This window comes from Narcine bancroftii, chromosome 8 (assembly GCF_036971445.1).
Source record: "Narcine bancroftii isolate sNarBan1 chromosome 8, sNarBan1.hap1, whole genome shotgun sequence".
Classification (NCBI taxonomy): Eukaryota; Metazoa; Chordata; class Chondrichthyes; order Torpediniformes; family Narcinidae; genus Narcine; species Narcine bancroftii.
Window position 1 is genome coordinate 154,856,885 of NC_091476.1, and position 14,912 is coordinate 154,871,796.

At 38.3% G+C, this 14,912-nt stretch overlaps 1 protein-coding gene across 4 annotated transcripts in view; it reads left to right on the forward strand.

Annotated features, from left to right (window-relative positions):
* The window catches only part of cnksr1 (connector enhancer of kinase suppressor of Ras 1), a 79,542-nt gene extending 67,657 nt beyond the window's left edge, over positions 1-11,885 (forward strand). For 2 of the 4 annotated variants that reach the window (XM_069895457.1, XM_069895460.1), the window contains 8 exons: positions 146-318; positions 2,095-2,168; positions 3,162-3,233; positions 3,877-3,947; positions 5,801-5,880; positions 7,076-7,211; positions 9,711-9,898; positions 9,994-11,885. In XM_069895457.1, the coding sequence (XP_069751558.1) occupies positions 146-318; positions 2,095-2,168; positions 3,162-3,233; positions 3,877-3,947; positions 5,801-5,880; positions 7,076-7,211; positions 9,711-9,898; positions 9,994-10,344 (1,145 nt within the window). In that variant the 3' untranslated portion in view covers positions 10,345-11,885. The remainder of the gene's footprint in view (positions 1-145; positions 319-2,094; positions 2,169-3,161; positions 3,234-3,876; positions 3,948-5,800; positions 5,881-7,075; positions 7,212-9,710; positions 9,899-9,993) is intronic. The other 2 variants (XM_069895458.1, XM_069895459.1) reach the window with 2 other exon arrangements.
* Positions 11,886-14,912: the final 3,027 nt, after the last annotated feature.

The window sequence follows — 14,912 nt, forward strand, 5'->3', positions numbered from 1 at the left end:
CCACCCCCTCCTGGTTCCTTCCACCTACTACCCATGCATTTCATCCACTGAATCCCCTCCATCAGTTCTTGAAAAGTCAAAATCTGGTGCATTGGGTTCATCTTCTACCACAAATGTGTCTGTTATTTTTCTCCCTATTTCACAGGGGTGGCAACTGCACTGAGTCGAAGACGAATTTCATGTCGGGACCTTGGTTTGGGTGAATGTTATGGCTGGCTTTGGAAAAAGAAAGAACACTTTAGATTCATGAGCCAAAAATGGAAGCGCTGCTGGTTTATCCTGAAGGGCCACACCCTGTACTGGTACAACAGTGAGAACGTGAGTGTGGAAGAATGCTACACAGATTGCAGGCCTCACCAGGTCCTTACTGGGACTGTTGGAGAGATTCCAGTGTTTGCTTTCAGATAGCAGAACTGCCTGTTCCAAACCAGAATAAATTCAGCCCTGTTGTAACAGCCAGACAGCTACTTTTCCAGATTCTTGGCCCTTTCAATTTGAAGAAAAAAAGAAGCCTCCTTAAAGAAAGCACTTCATGACCTCAGAATGTCCTAAATTGATTAACTGAGTACTTTTGAAGTATAACTACTTGTAAAATAAGGTGTAAGCAATCATACAACCAGCAATATCCCTCAACAATAATGTAACAATGTCCAAATAACCTGTTCTTAACATGATAATTGAGAGATGAGTACTGACCACATCATTGAAGATAATTCTTCCACTCCTCTTCTTGGAAATAATGAGATAACTTGAAGGCACTTTGGTTAATGTTTAATCCAGAAGATGGCACCTTTAACAAGCTAACCTTTTGATAATTCCTTGGAGTGTTATCCTAGATATTTTGTGTTTAAATTTCAAAAGTGAGCAAGCAGTTAAAATCAATTTTCAGCTGTCAGCGTGGTATGTGACTCACCCAGGGGTTACAATCTATCCAGAACTTCGACCTCCAAACTCCCACTCATGCATAACTGCTGACCTTTAAATAGGACATCTGTTTTTTATATAATTTAGATATACAGCATGGTAACAGGCCATTTCAACCCATGAGCCCATGCCACCCAATTACACGCAATTAACTTACAAGCCCCCGGTACATTTCGAACAGTGTGAGGAAACCAGAGCCCGCAGGGAAAACCCACGCAGACACGGGAGAATGTACGAACTCCTTACAGACAGCACAGGATTTGAATCTTGGTGCTGTAAAGGCATTGTGTTGACTGCTATGTCAACTGTGCTGCCCACAGACTGAAACTAGTCTGCCTTTGTTCACTATTTATCTGCATCTAATTCGCCTTCTAATTAACTCTGGATAACCTAAAAGGCTGTCTGTGTCTGCATTTTCAAATAACGTGAATGGACCTGTACCTGTGGGTTGAGGAAGGCTCTGGAAGAAACTGTATTTGCACAATGAGCAAGTGATCACCCTCCAGATGATCTCTCGAGCCCTGGATGATCATAAAGAAAATCTTGTGTAAAAATGAGAGAGAATCAACAAACATCAATCAGTGACTCTGAAATTGAATAATTTGACAAATATTGCTCCTTCAAGAACCTGTTGGTGTTCATTGTGTTTGCAGAACCAGGAAGATGTGTGGGCTAGGGAGTGGAGGGATGGTATGACCCAGAGTATCTGGGTTTTTTTTCCACATCATCCATCCTCTGGTCTGTAACTTTCTGACAGCATCATTAGACTGAGGAGGTCACTGCAGACCAGAACTAAAACTGTCTCTGGCTCCGTTACTTTTTGTGGCTTTAATGTACAGGGCCACATACTTACTCATCATTACAAACGGAGCTGGCTTTGTTGTTTTAACTTTTTGCCCTTTATTCATTGACTGGCTATACTCAATGCAGTTGATGTGACAGAGGTAAGTGATCAGTTCGGCTATGTATTGTAATGAGGTCGAGAAACAGTATTTTGCATGGATTAGGGAACACTTTTTGTTCTAGGAATGTGGGATATTAAAATTTATGATGTATGTTCAAAGTAAATGGAAGCTCTGATATCTGAACTTTAGAACTGAAAATTAAGATGATAGAGAGGTATCTGTATGAATCTCTTGATCAATCACTGCTGTTTGTGGCCTTTGGTAGGATGAGAAAGCTGAAGGATTAATCAAATTGTCATCATACTCTGTGGAAGCAGCTGGAGAACACAAGAGGAAATTGTAAGTGACTGGAAATCTTCACCCACATTTCATTTAGAGCATGACAGTAAATGTGAGCTCCAAGAAATCATGGCCAACAAATGAATAAAAGTTTGGATCAGCCTTGGGGAGATTGTTAGTTTTCTTGTACAGGTGAAAGGCAACAAGGAACCAACAGAATAGATGCTGTGTATTCTTCCTGAGAGGCAAATTGCTCACAATAACATTTCTCATTGAAATGATCCATTCCAGCTGAGGTATAAAGTGAGAGAAGCTGAGATACCAGACAATCGGCCTCCTTCTCATGCTTTGTCTGTGGAAAACATTTCATACACTTGAAACGTGTATTAAATTAACACTGGACTATAGAGAACACTAAGGTTCTGAGGTCAACATTTGGACTATGTTGACTTGGCTCTCAGCTTGCAGGGCAGTTAGGGAGGACAGCTGGTTTCAAGTTAAGCATGTTGCTTTCCAGTAACTCCACTCTCCTACTCTACTTCATTGACATGCAACTTTTTTCCTTGTAAAGAATATATTCAATTTTTTTTCAACATTACTATTCACTGCATAAAGGACTTCTTATTTTCTCCGACACAATTGCCCCCCAATTATTTCAAATCCTGTTAGTAGATCATAAGGGATGTACCTTCCAATTTACTCAAGCAGACACCCATTTCAAACTCCACTATTAAATACTACCACCGACACCCCATTTCCCTCCAATCCTACCCCATACCTCAACCTTTTCGACTCTGTGAAGAAGACTCTAAAGTTTTGAAGTAACTTCTTCTAGGACGACTCAGCAAGCTTTCTGGGGTTCATTGTGTAGAGATAGGACATAATGATAACAACTCCAGCACTATAATTACTAAATGTAGAAAGACGCATCACTTTGTTGAGATGCACAGAATATCTGGTACCTGGGATGGCAAAGAAAAGGTATGATCTATCTGCTTTTTGCTCTAATTCCTCTGTCTTCTCCCAACCACCCCCCACCCCCCCCCACTTTAGTGTATTCCAGCTTTGTCACAGGAAGTTCAAGTCTTTCGTGTTTTCAGCTGATAACGTGGATGAAATGAGGAAGTAAGTAACTGCTTGTATGGAGATCTCATTGCAGACAATATAGGAATGGCGTACTCCTCTTCCTATATTCCAAATGTATTTATATATCACCTGCAAGAAGTCAAGGCACATTAAGATTCCATAAGCAGACAGTTGTCAGTGGAATAATAGCTGCCACCTGCACACGCATCTATTTGTCTTAAAGGGCAACCAAGGTCTCAACTTGATTTCTCATTTTGAAGACTGCCATGCTCAGCTTTGTATTGGAGAAACAACCTAACTTGGTTACACTTCTCTGAGGCAGATTTAAGTTCATGATTCTCTAATAGCTGTAAGATTGCTTCTAATGTACAAGATATTTTATTGATGATCCGTACTATATATAATTCCTTGCAGCTGCACGAATTATTTCCTCTTGAAAAGTTATTGAGACACCCAGGGTAATATTGCTGCAAGTACTTTATACACAAATGTAAAAACACATTCAGCATCTTGAAAAAGGCTTCTCCAGGTTGGAGTGACCTCACTTCAGTTCTGTGTTCTAGGACATAATGCCTCCAGTTATTGATAGTCCACTATAATTCTCGATGGCATATCAATAATCACCATTTGTGGCTCAGTGCAATCTGTGGTGTCTCATTTGTGACTCTTTTTGTTTCTGAAGGTGGATTAACAGCCTTATCGGTGTCATACAGAAACACAAAACAGAGAAAAATGTTGAAAACAAAGAGGAAGGTGAGGGAGTTCCATCTCCAACTCCTCATAAGTAGATGCTCACTGACACATTAGTTACTCCCTCCATCTGCGAAGCAAGTACTGAAAAAACATAGGCTGGGGATCACTAGCATCGGTGTACTATAAATTAAAGTTGTGAGCAATCAATTGACCTCAAATATTTAAATTATGGTTGAATAGACTCCACATGATGAGCTAATTGCCCCAAGGTGAGCTCACTGCTTCCTCTATGAATAACCATTTTACGCGGTTTTGAGATTGAAAGGTGAGCACAATTCTCCTGACTTCCCCTTGGCTGCCTGAGCTGGCTCATTTTGAAATTAAACTACTGTTAGCATTTGAGCCTTGTGTTGGGATTAGTACAAGGTGGAGTGAAGATCAGTGATTTTTACTCCAGTTTGGTGATGGATCTACTCAGTTCATTGATCCCTGCAGTAAAAACCTCATGCCAATGTCAGGGTATCAAGGAAGTGTGGAGGTAGAAAAGAGTGTTAAAAGAACCGTAGAACTGCTGGACAACATAAACTGTTTTTGCTACCATTGGATTGCTGCTAGATGGATGCTACTGATGGTATAAAGATGAGCAGCACTGCAAACTTTGTAAGAGTCGATAAAGAATATTAGATAGGTAGTAAAAGATTTAACAATTGGGAAAAGTTGTGCAAGTGGAAACTGATATGTACAACTGTTGTCATCCCTCTTTGTAGCTAGGAAAAGAGCTGTGTTCCCTTTATGGGGAAAGGCAGCAAACATTGAGTGTTTAGAGACTCAATGGGTTATATGGACAATTCCGGCACATAATTTTTTTAAAGGCCACTGAAATATTACTCTTTACATTTGGAAATCTAGGATTGAAGAGGATCAGAGCTCTGTTACAGCCAGGTTAGACTACACCTGGAACCGTTTTGGTCTCCACATTTTAGTAAGGTTGTATTGGTCTTGGAGATTGTATAGCTCATATCATGAATCCCAAGGTGTCAATTTCAGAGACAAATTATATAATATCAGGATGCATTGCCTGGAATTTTGCAGGTTTATTGGATACTTTGATTGAAGTTTTAAAACTATAATCTTGAGAAATTGCTTGTGGAGCAAAAAACTGAGCTACCCATTTCAAAAATAAAGTTAGGAAATGCTTCTACATATCAATAGAAGTTTGAAATCTGTACTGTAAATGGCAAATTACACCAGGTTATTTGTAGATTTTAAATATGAGGTTAATAAGATTTAACAGTATGAGAGCTAACAGGATGAAGGTAACCTCATCTATTGGCAGCTCAGGTGCAAAATGGCGTACTCCTCTTCCTATATTCCAAATGTATTTATATATCACCTGCAAGGAGTCAAGGCACATTAAGATTCCATAAGCAAACAGTTGTCAGTGGAATAATAGCTGCCACCTGCACACGCATCTATTTGTCTTAAAGGGCAACCAAGGTCTCAACTTGATTTCTCATTTTGAAGACTGCCATGCTCAGCTTTGTATTGGAGAAACGACCTAACTTGGTTACACTTCTCTGAGGCAGATTTAAGTTCATGATTCTCTAATAACTGTAAGATTGCTTCTAATGTACAAGATATTTTATTGATGATCCGTACTATATATAATTCCTTGCAGCTGCACAAATTATTTCCTCTTGAAAAGTTATTAAATGATCTTTCAATTATTATCCCTTTTTCTGCAGTTAGACATTTTTCTTTTGTTGCTGTAGTTCATACAGCTGCCACTGGAGAGAGGTGTAGTACCACTGGTGCTGACTGCATCCATATTTTCCAAATCTTTTAATTTCAAAAATGATATCAAGCCATGTAGTTTTTGACTTTTTGTTAAACCCAGTGCTGTTCCATAACAGATTGCTGGAGCGAGACAGAGACAGAAGAGTGTGATGATTCTCCAGAAATACCTGCTGCTTCTATAACTAAGTTCTACACTGTGAGTACAGACCGAATTGGAATCAAAGGGCCAAAGAAGAAGGGTCAATAAGATTTTGGTACATAAATTGGGAAGTGGAGACCCTGAGGTTGTATGTGGTAGTTTGTCAGTAAGTATAATTGGTGCTGGGTGCTGGCAAGGGGTACTGTGGAAGAGAGTTAAGGATGAGACACAAAATTGCAAGTTAGAGTGCAGTCCTTAAAAGACATCTGGTTTAAGTGACGAATCTGATCATTTATGCAGTGTGAAGTTGGAGTTGACTTAACTTGACATAATTTGGCAATTTTAGTGATCTAGTTGTTAAAATGTTCAGGTTTTTTTTTCTCTGGTTAAATATTTTTTTTATCCCTCCAGTGTTAGGAATCCTTATTTCACGGGATGCAATTGCTCTGCAAGTGTCATTCATTTCTAAGACCTCGCCAATGTAACTATGAGCGACTCTAGACGGTCTAATAACCTGGCCTCTCCTCATTTCTTCACAAGGAAATGCTCCATCATTCGTCACAGGTTCTGATCAAACTGCCCACCCATTTTCTTTAGAGATGATCATTGAAAAGTTCACCGATTTATATCATCAGTATTTTGTGCAGACTGTAATTGTTCTTAACTTCATTCATGTTGGTAGATCAGAATGATGGCTGGGATGCACACAAATAAAGATCCAATTTTAACCCTTGAACTTCATGTCCCTTCATATACCCTGTGCCCTATTTTCTATGGTTGGATTTATACCCAACTACCAGGTGGTTTGTACTATAGTTAACCCATTGACTCAGTACGGAGTATATATTATAAAAGGTTAAAAATGGCCAGAGTCCAAAGGGTAAAGCAAATATTTCGCGGCCAGGGATTAATTTTCCTTGGTTGAGCTATGCATTGCAATTCTGTAACACAAATAAGATGCAGCTCCAGTGCCCTAGTAATATAATGAATTGGGACTTCCTTGAAGCATGATTCATGATGGCTCACCTAGCCAATCCATTGTTAAGGCAACAGCTTTGGGGCCAGAGATAAGAGAGTTGTGGTGGAGAGCTATGGGTAGAAGGAATCCAGGAAATAGCGAGGGATGGTGAAAGGAAGGACTTGATTGACAAGCAATAGAAATTATTTATTAATCAGCAGTAATAACCATGCTGGAATGCTTTGCCATAAAAGTAGATAATCAAATTTTGACTTCTGGCCTTGTTGTTTGCAGCAGGCTCAGAAAGTCAGTGGCCTTTCACCCACAGACCAACCTAGGCAGTCATCAGGTAACAATTTACAAACTGGCCATGTTGGAGATCCTGACAGTGAGCTGTCCAGCCCCAGTAAGGAGGGAGAACTGATTTCAGGTAAGAGCTGTCAGAAAATCTTAGAACAGCTACTGATAATAATCTAGGTCCTTCAAGAAAATGTAGTCTTGACTAGATGAAAAACTCTGCCCATAACATTACTGGGCAGAGTAAACTATCAAAATGAAGGTGATGCCAAGACTGCAATATCTTTTCCAAACGCTGCCCATTCCATTGCCCTGTGCTTCTTCAAGATGCTCAGTAAACATGTCAGAAACTTTTTATAGAATAAAAAGGTGGCTCAAGTCTCCATGGAAAAATTAACCTGGGAATATAAATTAGGGGGACTAAAACTCACAGATTTCAAAAAATATTATTGGTTTTCCCTGGCGAGATTTATCACCTCACTGTTGGGCGGGGGGCTTCCTGGGCACAAATTGGACTTCACTCGATAGGGGATAGGATAGCTGGAAATTTATATATAAATGGAACACCAAATTAATTTCCAAAAAGACAAATTACTCCATATTAAAACGTATATACCAAATATGGCAAAAAATACATCAATGCAATCTCTTAATACACCCTTGATCCAGAACAATTTAATACCTATGGCACTGGACAACAAGATCCTGGACACCTGGTGCCAGAAAGGGCAATTGAGAATTAAATTTGGGTTACCTAATAGAACAATTGATGGAGGTTATTTTCCCCTGCTTCCTACAATTGAGATTTTTCTGAAGAGTCAAATTAGGACAAACAATGATTCTGCCAGAGTGTAGCACCATGGAGATTCTAATTCAACAGGGGAATGTATTTAAATTTATTTCTAGAACGTATTTCATACTCCAGACTGAGGACCCGAAACTGGAATTACACTGGTCGAGGGAAAAATGGGACTCTGACTTGGGTACAATGATTAATGAAAATTGGTAGGAAGACTTGAGTCTAAACAGCATTACAGGGGTTATCAATGATCTCACACAACAAAAATTATATAAATTAAAATTAGAAATTTCGGATGTATTTTCCAAAACAGTGTCGAATTTGAAGAAGAACGAATTGTGGAGGAGGAAAGAGGTTGAGAAAGAGGATGAAGAACCACAGAAGATGTTCTTCATCAAGGGGTTGGCAAACAAATGAATAAAGTCCATGCTGATTTTGAAAGCATGGACCAAAATGTGGAAAGATTCACCAAGGTTGATCGACAAATTCAGGAAGCTTTAGGTTCTTGTCATCAAATCTACAATGAAATAAAGAAACAAATAATACAAACAAATTTAGACAGGTTCTTAAAAATTCCCTCCTCAATCCCCTGCCACTCTACCCATGAAGATGAAGACTGAAGCGCCACAGCCAAGTACTAGTACAAGTGCAGTGATGGGATCAAGTTCAGATAATGAAAATTTTGATTAAAAAGTTTTCTTTAAGACTTTGTTAATTCACACTTGCGGGCAAAATTCTGATGCATCCGTTCCGAGATACGACTGATCCTTTGGTCCCAATTATGGTCGTAAGTTGGGGAGTACCTGTCCTTGAAAGATGGATTATAAAGAAAAATCATCCGATGATATTGGTGAGAGATTTAATGGTGTTGGGGTTCATAGAGTATTATTACCTAAAAATCGCTGAAGATTAATATGCAGCGACTATTTAGGGAGGCAAAGCATGGGATCAGAGGGAAAGAGCGGAAATATCTTGCTCCACATAAATAGAGCCTTGGGAGAAGTGCACCTGGAGGATTAAATACAGATCTGATTTCCCTACCAAAGGAAAGGTGTTGTTGAAATAGCAGGTGTGCTGCAATGGTTCACCAGCCTTATTACTGGAATGGTAGGCTTAGTATATTGGGAGAGGTTATGCAGACTGGGCCTGCACTTGAGATTAGGAAAATAAAAATGAATTAATTGAAACATACAACATTCTAAAGGAATCGATACTCTTTCTGGCTGCAGTGTCTCGAACCTCATGTATCAAGCTGGATGGTTGGCCATTCAGGTCAAAGTTCAGCAGAAATGTCTTTACTCTGAGGGTAGTAAATCTTTGAAGTTTCCTGTATAAGAGGCTGATGTTAAGTTTAAGGTCTATGCTGTTATATGTTGAATGATGCTTTGAACATGGCCTCCAGACTTGTATATATCACATTGTCTGTGGTTGGCAACTCAATAACCGAAATTGAAGTGGCCTTGGTTCTGGATTGGAGGTGGTGGTGTTTCCAACTCCAGCAGGAAGCTTGCTGTAGGTGAGGCGCATCGTTGCGGCAAGAAAAATTGAGAAATTTGGTGGTGTTGTCACAGTTTTGCTTCACACTTCCCCACTGTTACAATTGGAGTTTGTATCCCATGTATCATACATTGATGGAGGTTATTTTCTGTGGGCAGCCAATGTCCAGAGGATACTCTGTTCTTTCTTTAGTGGTTCATGCTGATGCCTGCATATCCCTTGGAATCAACAATGATGAAGTTCATGTCCATTATGCTCTTATGTCAGAGGGGGATTCGATATTTTCAGTACCGTTTACTGAACAAAACTCACTGATATTTCTCTCCATTTATTTAGAACCTAGTCAGAGTTCTAATAATGAACTGGAGGTGTTGTTAAAAATCTTGGAGCAGGGTGGAGTGTCATTAATTGGTAAAGAACAACCCTTTCGAAAAGATTATCATCAGTCATTCATCAAACGAAACAAAAACCCAGTCATCAATGAGAAAGCACACAATCTGCGAGCACTTAAAAGCACACTGAAGGCAAGCATATAAATCGCCTTGTAACATATTTCATCTGCACTTTTTGTATTTTTTATGCTGTTGTGGTCACTAATTCACTATCTGAATATTTCTAGGCCAAAATTATAGATTTGCAATCAATTAACAAGATCCTGGATGATCCTGAATTAACAGCAGCAAAATTTCGAATTTGGAAAGAGGAAAATCAGGAACTGCTGGCAGACATCCAGCGAGTTCAGCGGCTTGCAAAGAAAGGAAAGAAAGCAAAAGCTGAATGTAAGTCAGTGCCTGAACCAGACCTGCAACTGGGAGCCATGGAGAATCCTCTGCCATGGTTTGATGTGGGTCAAATATCTGCAAAATCTTCAGCTTCCGTGTTGCATGAAGGACAGAAAAACAAAACTGGCGTCTGTTCAGAGGGCACGTCTGTGTTAGAATATGACTGTGAGGGAGGTCGGAATTCCTAACAGGGCGTGGACATTGACAAGTTTCAAGCATGCCCTTAATCCTTCTGCAATTTGACACTAAGGCATTGAATGAATCCCAAAATGAGACCAGAGGTTGGAATTGGGTGCTATTTCAAAGGCATTGTTTCCAAACTTACTAGATTCTTCCCATGTATATTATCAAGAAGCATAGTTTGGTTTAAAAACTACATCTGGCAAAGAAATTAATCAAACTGGTAAAATGGGTAAAATAATATATCTATGAATTTCTGTCACATAATTTTTATAAAGAACCTAACCACTTGCAATAGTATGATATCAGACCTGTTAATAATCATTCTTTTAATGCTGGCAAAAAGCATTCAAATACCATATTCTGAAAAATCTTCAGACGTCTTTTTCCTCCATTGAAGCAATTTGTGCATGTGCAGAGCAGTGGTGTCACGAACAGCCTAGAAATGTGCTAATCATGTCTGAACACAACTGTACCTAGAGCAACAAGTGCAATTGTTCAATGGCATTGAACTTTTTTCTGCACTCAATCAAAAAATCCTTTGCAAATTTGACCCTTCCCTGTGTCTCAGTTGCTGAATGTCTCATCCCCAGGAACATTCTCTTGATGTTTTATGGGTTTATAAGAGATGAGCTTATTGGTAGTTTCCTCATTTCCTCTCCTGTTGTGTTCAACTGTAATGGTGTCATGCACTGAGCATTTCTCTTCACCTTTGATTTAAAATAACTTGATAGTTATTTCCTGAGTTTGGGCAATCGATAGTGAAATTATTGCTCGTGAAGCTTACCTGTTGATAAGTTTGAACACATACATTGTTGCTACTGAAAGGTTCTACCAAAGAACATGGGCAGCAGATTGAAACTGTGGACTTTTTGTTTGCCAGAATAAATACTTTTGATATTTTTCCTTTCATTAATTTAATGTTCCTATCGGCTTCAGAAGGAGCTATTTTGTTAGTTATTAAAATCGTGCTGCAAAACCCTCAATTGAGTTGAGTTTTGGAAAAAATACTTTGGGTTTCAGAATTGGTGTTTGAAAGATTTTAGGAGAAACTGTTTTTGTATGTATCCTGTTCCTACAGTTGTCAAGCTTTCAAATTCGAGGATTTATTCTCTCCTTGATTGAACGTCGTAACCTGTCAAAAATCATTATCTTCTAATATGCACTAAAATGGCCAATATGCATGTCTATTGAGTATCAGTAGGTTATCTTACAATAGAGAAATTATTAACCATGTTTTTTTTCCCCACATTAACTGGAACTTCCAGTTCAGGTTCTGAATTGCAATTAGAAGCAGATCTCTGGAGTACTTTCCTCCCTTAATCCATGGCTGCAAAGCCAACAAAAAGCATCAGAACACTATGGTAGCCAAGACTAACTACCAGTGCAGTTCATGGATCAAATCTAGATTTTTCTCAATCTACCAGACTTTGAGATGAAGATCACCTCTAAGCTACTCTTGTTTTTTGCAGCCTTGTTAATACCTGTACTTGATTTCCAAGTTTTAAAAACATGGATTGTTCAATCCCAATAAATTTTAAAATTAAAAGTTTATTTTGCTGTATATCATCCTTGTAACAACTGTAAGAAAAAAAAAATATCTCGTTGTTCAAATAACTTATTTCTGGATTACAGAAGAAGCAGATTAATGGTGCAGAATTTCAATACCCTGGCATCACAAAGCATTGGAACCAGATAGAAAGCTATTGTAGTTTGGATGGAAAAATCGAGAAAGAACTGTGTGATGGGAGCAAAGGTTCTGGAGCAAGGTGGGGCATAGTATACATATTTGAAATAATGATATTGGAAAAACTGAATTGGTTATTTTCTCAGATACAGCTCAGCTGGTGAGCATCAAAGGATTTGATAATCTATGAGGGGCATAGATCTTGGAGTTAGATGAGGAATGTGAGAAGTAGTGCAGAGTGTAGTGAAGTTAATTCTTGACGTTGAAATATGATCTCAAGTGATGTGGGGTTAAATAAGGAATGTGCAGGAGTCAGGAAATGACTTGGTGATGTATTTGAAATCGAGTAAAAAGCTAAGCTTGGGATAATTCAAGATGACAAAAGTTCATGTCACCCAAATAGACAGCCAGGGAAACTAATGGAGTTGAAAACTTAACTATGGAACGAAAGCTTTATCTGTGACAAATCTATATACAATGCACCTAAAATTTGCAGGGGAGATCACAGTTGTTGGTAAATATTAGACTCTGAAGTATTCTGACTCTATTTAGTACAGTTGTGTTTGTCTTCTAATGGAGCTTTGTACTGAGCACGTCCCTTATCCCTCAGGATGCATCGAATGCTGATGTACATTTGCATTGGCTTCGTTGTTACTTTATCAATTGTCCACGATTGAATTGGGGGGAGGGGGGTCACAGCAATCTTCTCTGCTGGTAGATAATTCCCTGAAGACACTAGTTAAAATGATACAAGCAATTTCTGGAGATACTCTAGATGGAACAGAACAGATGGGAGAGAGTTATTGGAAGAGAAATGTGCAGCCAAGAACATCAAAGACTTCAGATAATCAAAGGAGAAGTGAGGGGATATTTTACTATTTGCAACATTACATAAGACTTTCTTGGTGTTTGTGAAAATCCCTTTTCAAATTGTAACAGGGCAGATATAAGGTAAAAGGGATTGATTTAATAATGTCTGAAGAAATAAATCTGGGGACAGGGATGTAACCCACAAGAAGGAATAGATTTTTTGACGTAGGGATTATTCCTTAGAAGATTTATATTTAAAAAAAAAACAGAAATATCAGATAACATGAAGATTGGAAAAGGAAGCTGCATTGCTGTCATTTCAGTGAGAATATTGTTGAAGTGTGAAATGAGTCTCCAAGAATAAACTCTTGAGGAAATAAAGCAGGCAGAAGTAAAACTAAATGAAGACCTCAATTTGGACCAGTGCTGGGTGAGGTGTGCATGGCAAGTTTTTTTTTTAACACAGAGTGGTAGGTGCCTGGAACAGGCTGCCAGGTTTAGTGATGGAAGCAGGGATGATGGTAGCATTTAAGTGTCCTCCAGATAGACATGGAATTGAAAATATGTATCCTGTCCAAGCAGCTAAGTTTTAGTCTGACTTTGGCATCATGTTCAGCACAAAAACATGGCTGAAGAAGGGCCTGTTCTTCTACTGTACAGTTCTATGTACAGTCCCCTCCATAATGTTTGCACACTGTTCCTTTATTTGTCCATGTCCTCCACAGTTTTAAATTTGTAATTAACAATTCACATGTAATTATAGTGCACATTCCAGATTTTATTCAAGGTTATTTGTATACATTTTATTTTGATCATGTAGAAATTATGATTTGGCACTTTTTATAGACAGTCCCCTCATTTCAAAGCTCCATAAGTTTGGGACATTTGGCTTCACATGTGTTTGCGATTACTCAGGTATGTTTAATTTCTTCATTGGTGCAGGTATAAGTGAGCTTAGCTTGCTTCTAAGCTTTTGATCACCTTTGGTGTGTGTAGTTGCCATTTTTTTTTAACATGAGGACCAGAGTTGTGCCATTATGAGGCTGAAAAACAAGAATAAAAGAGTAAGAGACATCACCCAAATCTTATTACCAAAATCAATAGTTTGGAATGTCATTAAGAAGAGCTCAGTAATCCCAAAGGGACTGGTCTTCCAAGGAAGATCTCCACTGCTGATGACAGGAGAATTCTCATAATCATGAAGAAAAATCCCCAAACATATGTCGGACAGATCAGAAACACTCTCAGGAGGCAGATGAGAATGTGCCAATGACCATTGTCTACAAAAGACTTCATGAAAAGAAATACAGAGGCTACACTGCAAGATACAAAACATATGGCAAGGGAAACATCCCTGCTAAAATAAAGCTCATCTTCAAAGAGCTAAAAGGAATGGTGCACTGGCATTTCCCAATTTTAGGTAATACTATTGGGAAAGTTATACACAAGTTAATCCTTTTGTTAAATTTTGAGGCTAATATTCTTGATTTATTTTCAACTTTCTCAAAGGTTTAATACTTCTTATTTATAATAATTTACTTGATAGAAGATCAGCCTCGTTAGTTAATATCAAGAGCGATTGGGAACAGAATTTGAATCTTTCATTTTCAGACGAGGTTTGGGATTCCATTTGTAATTTGATTAATATTACTTCCCTTTGTGCAGAACATTGTTTATTTAAAGTGCTCCATAGAGTATTATCTAAAGCTAAATTAGCTCATTTTTATTCAGATATAAATTCATATGACAAATGTAAAATTGTGGCTGCTTCTATGTGTTTTGGTTTTGCCAAATCTAGAAAAATTTTGTCAAGATATTTTTCATACCCTATCAATGATTCTTAAGATTAAATTGGAACCTTGCCATTTAATTGCTCTTTTTGGATCATCTGACGAAGATGAAATTTTATTGACCATCTCAAAGCCAAATTTTATCTTTTATTCCATTGATAGCCAGACATGCAATATTGATCAAATGGGAAGGTAGTACTCCACCGACACATATACAATGGTTAAATTATATTATGTCTTGTTTAAGCTTAGAAGAAATTAGATATGCCATTAAAGATTCAAATACTAA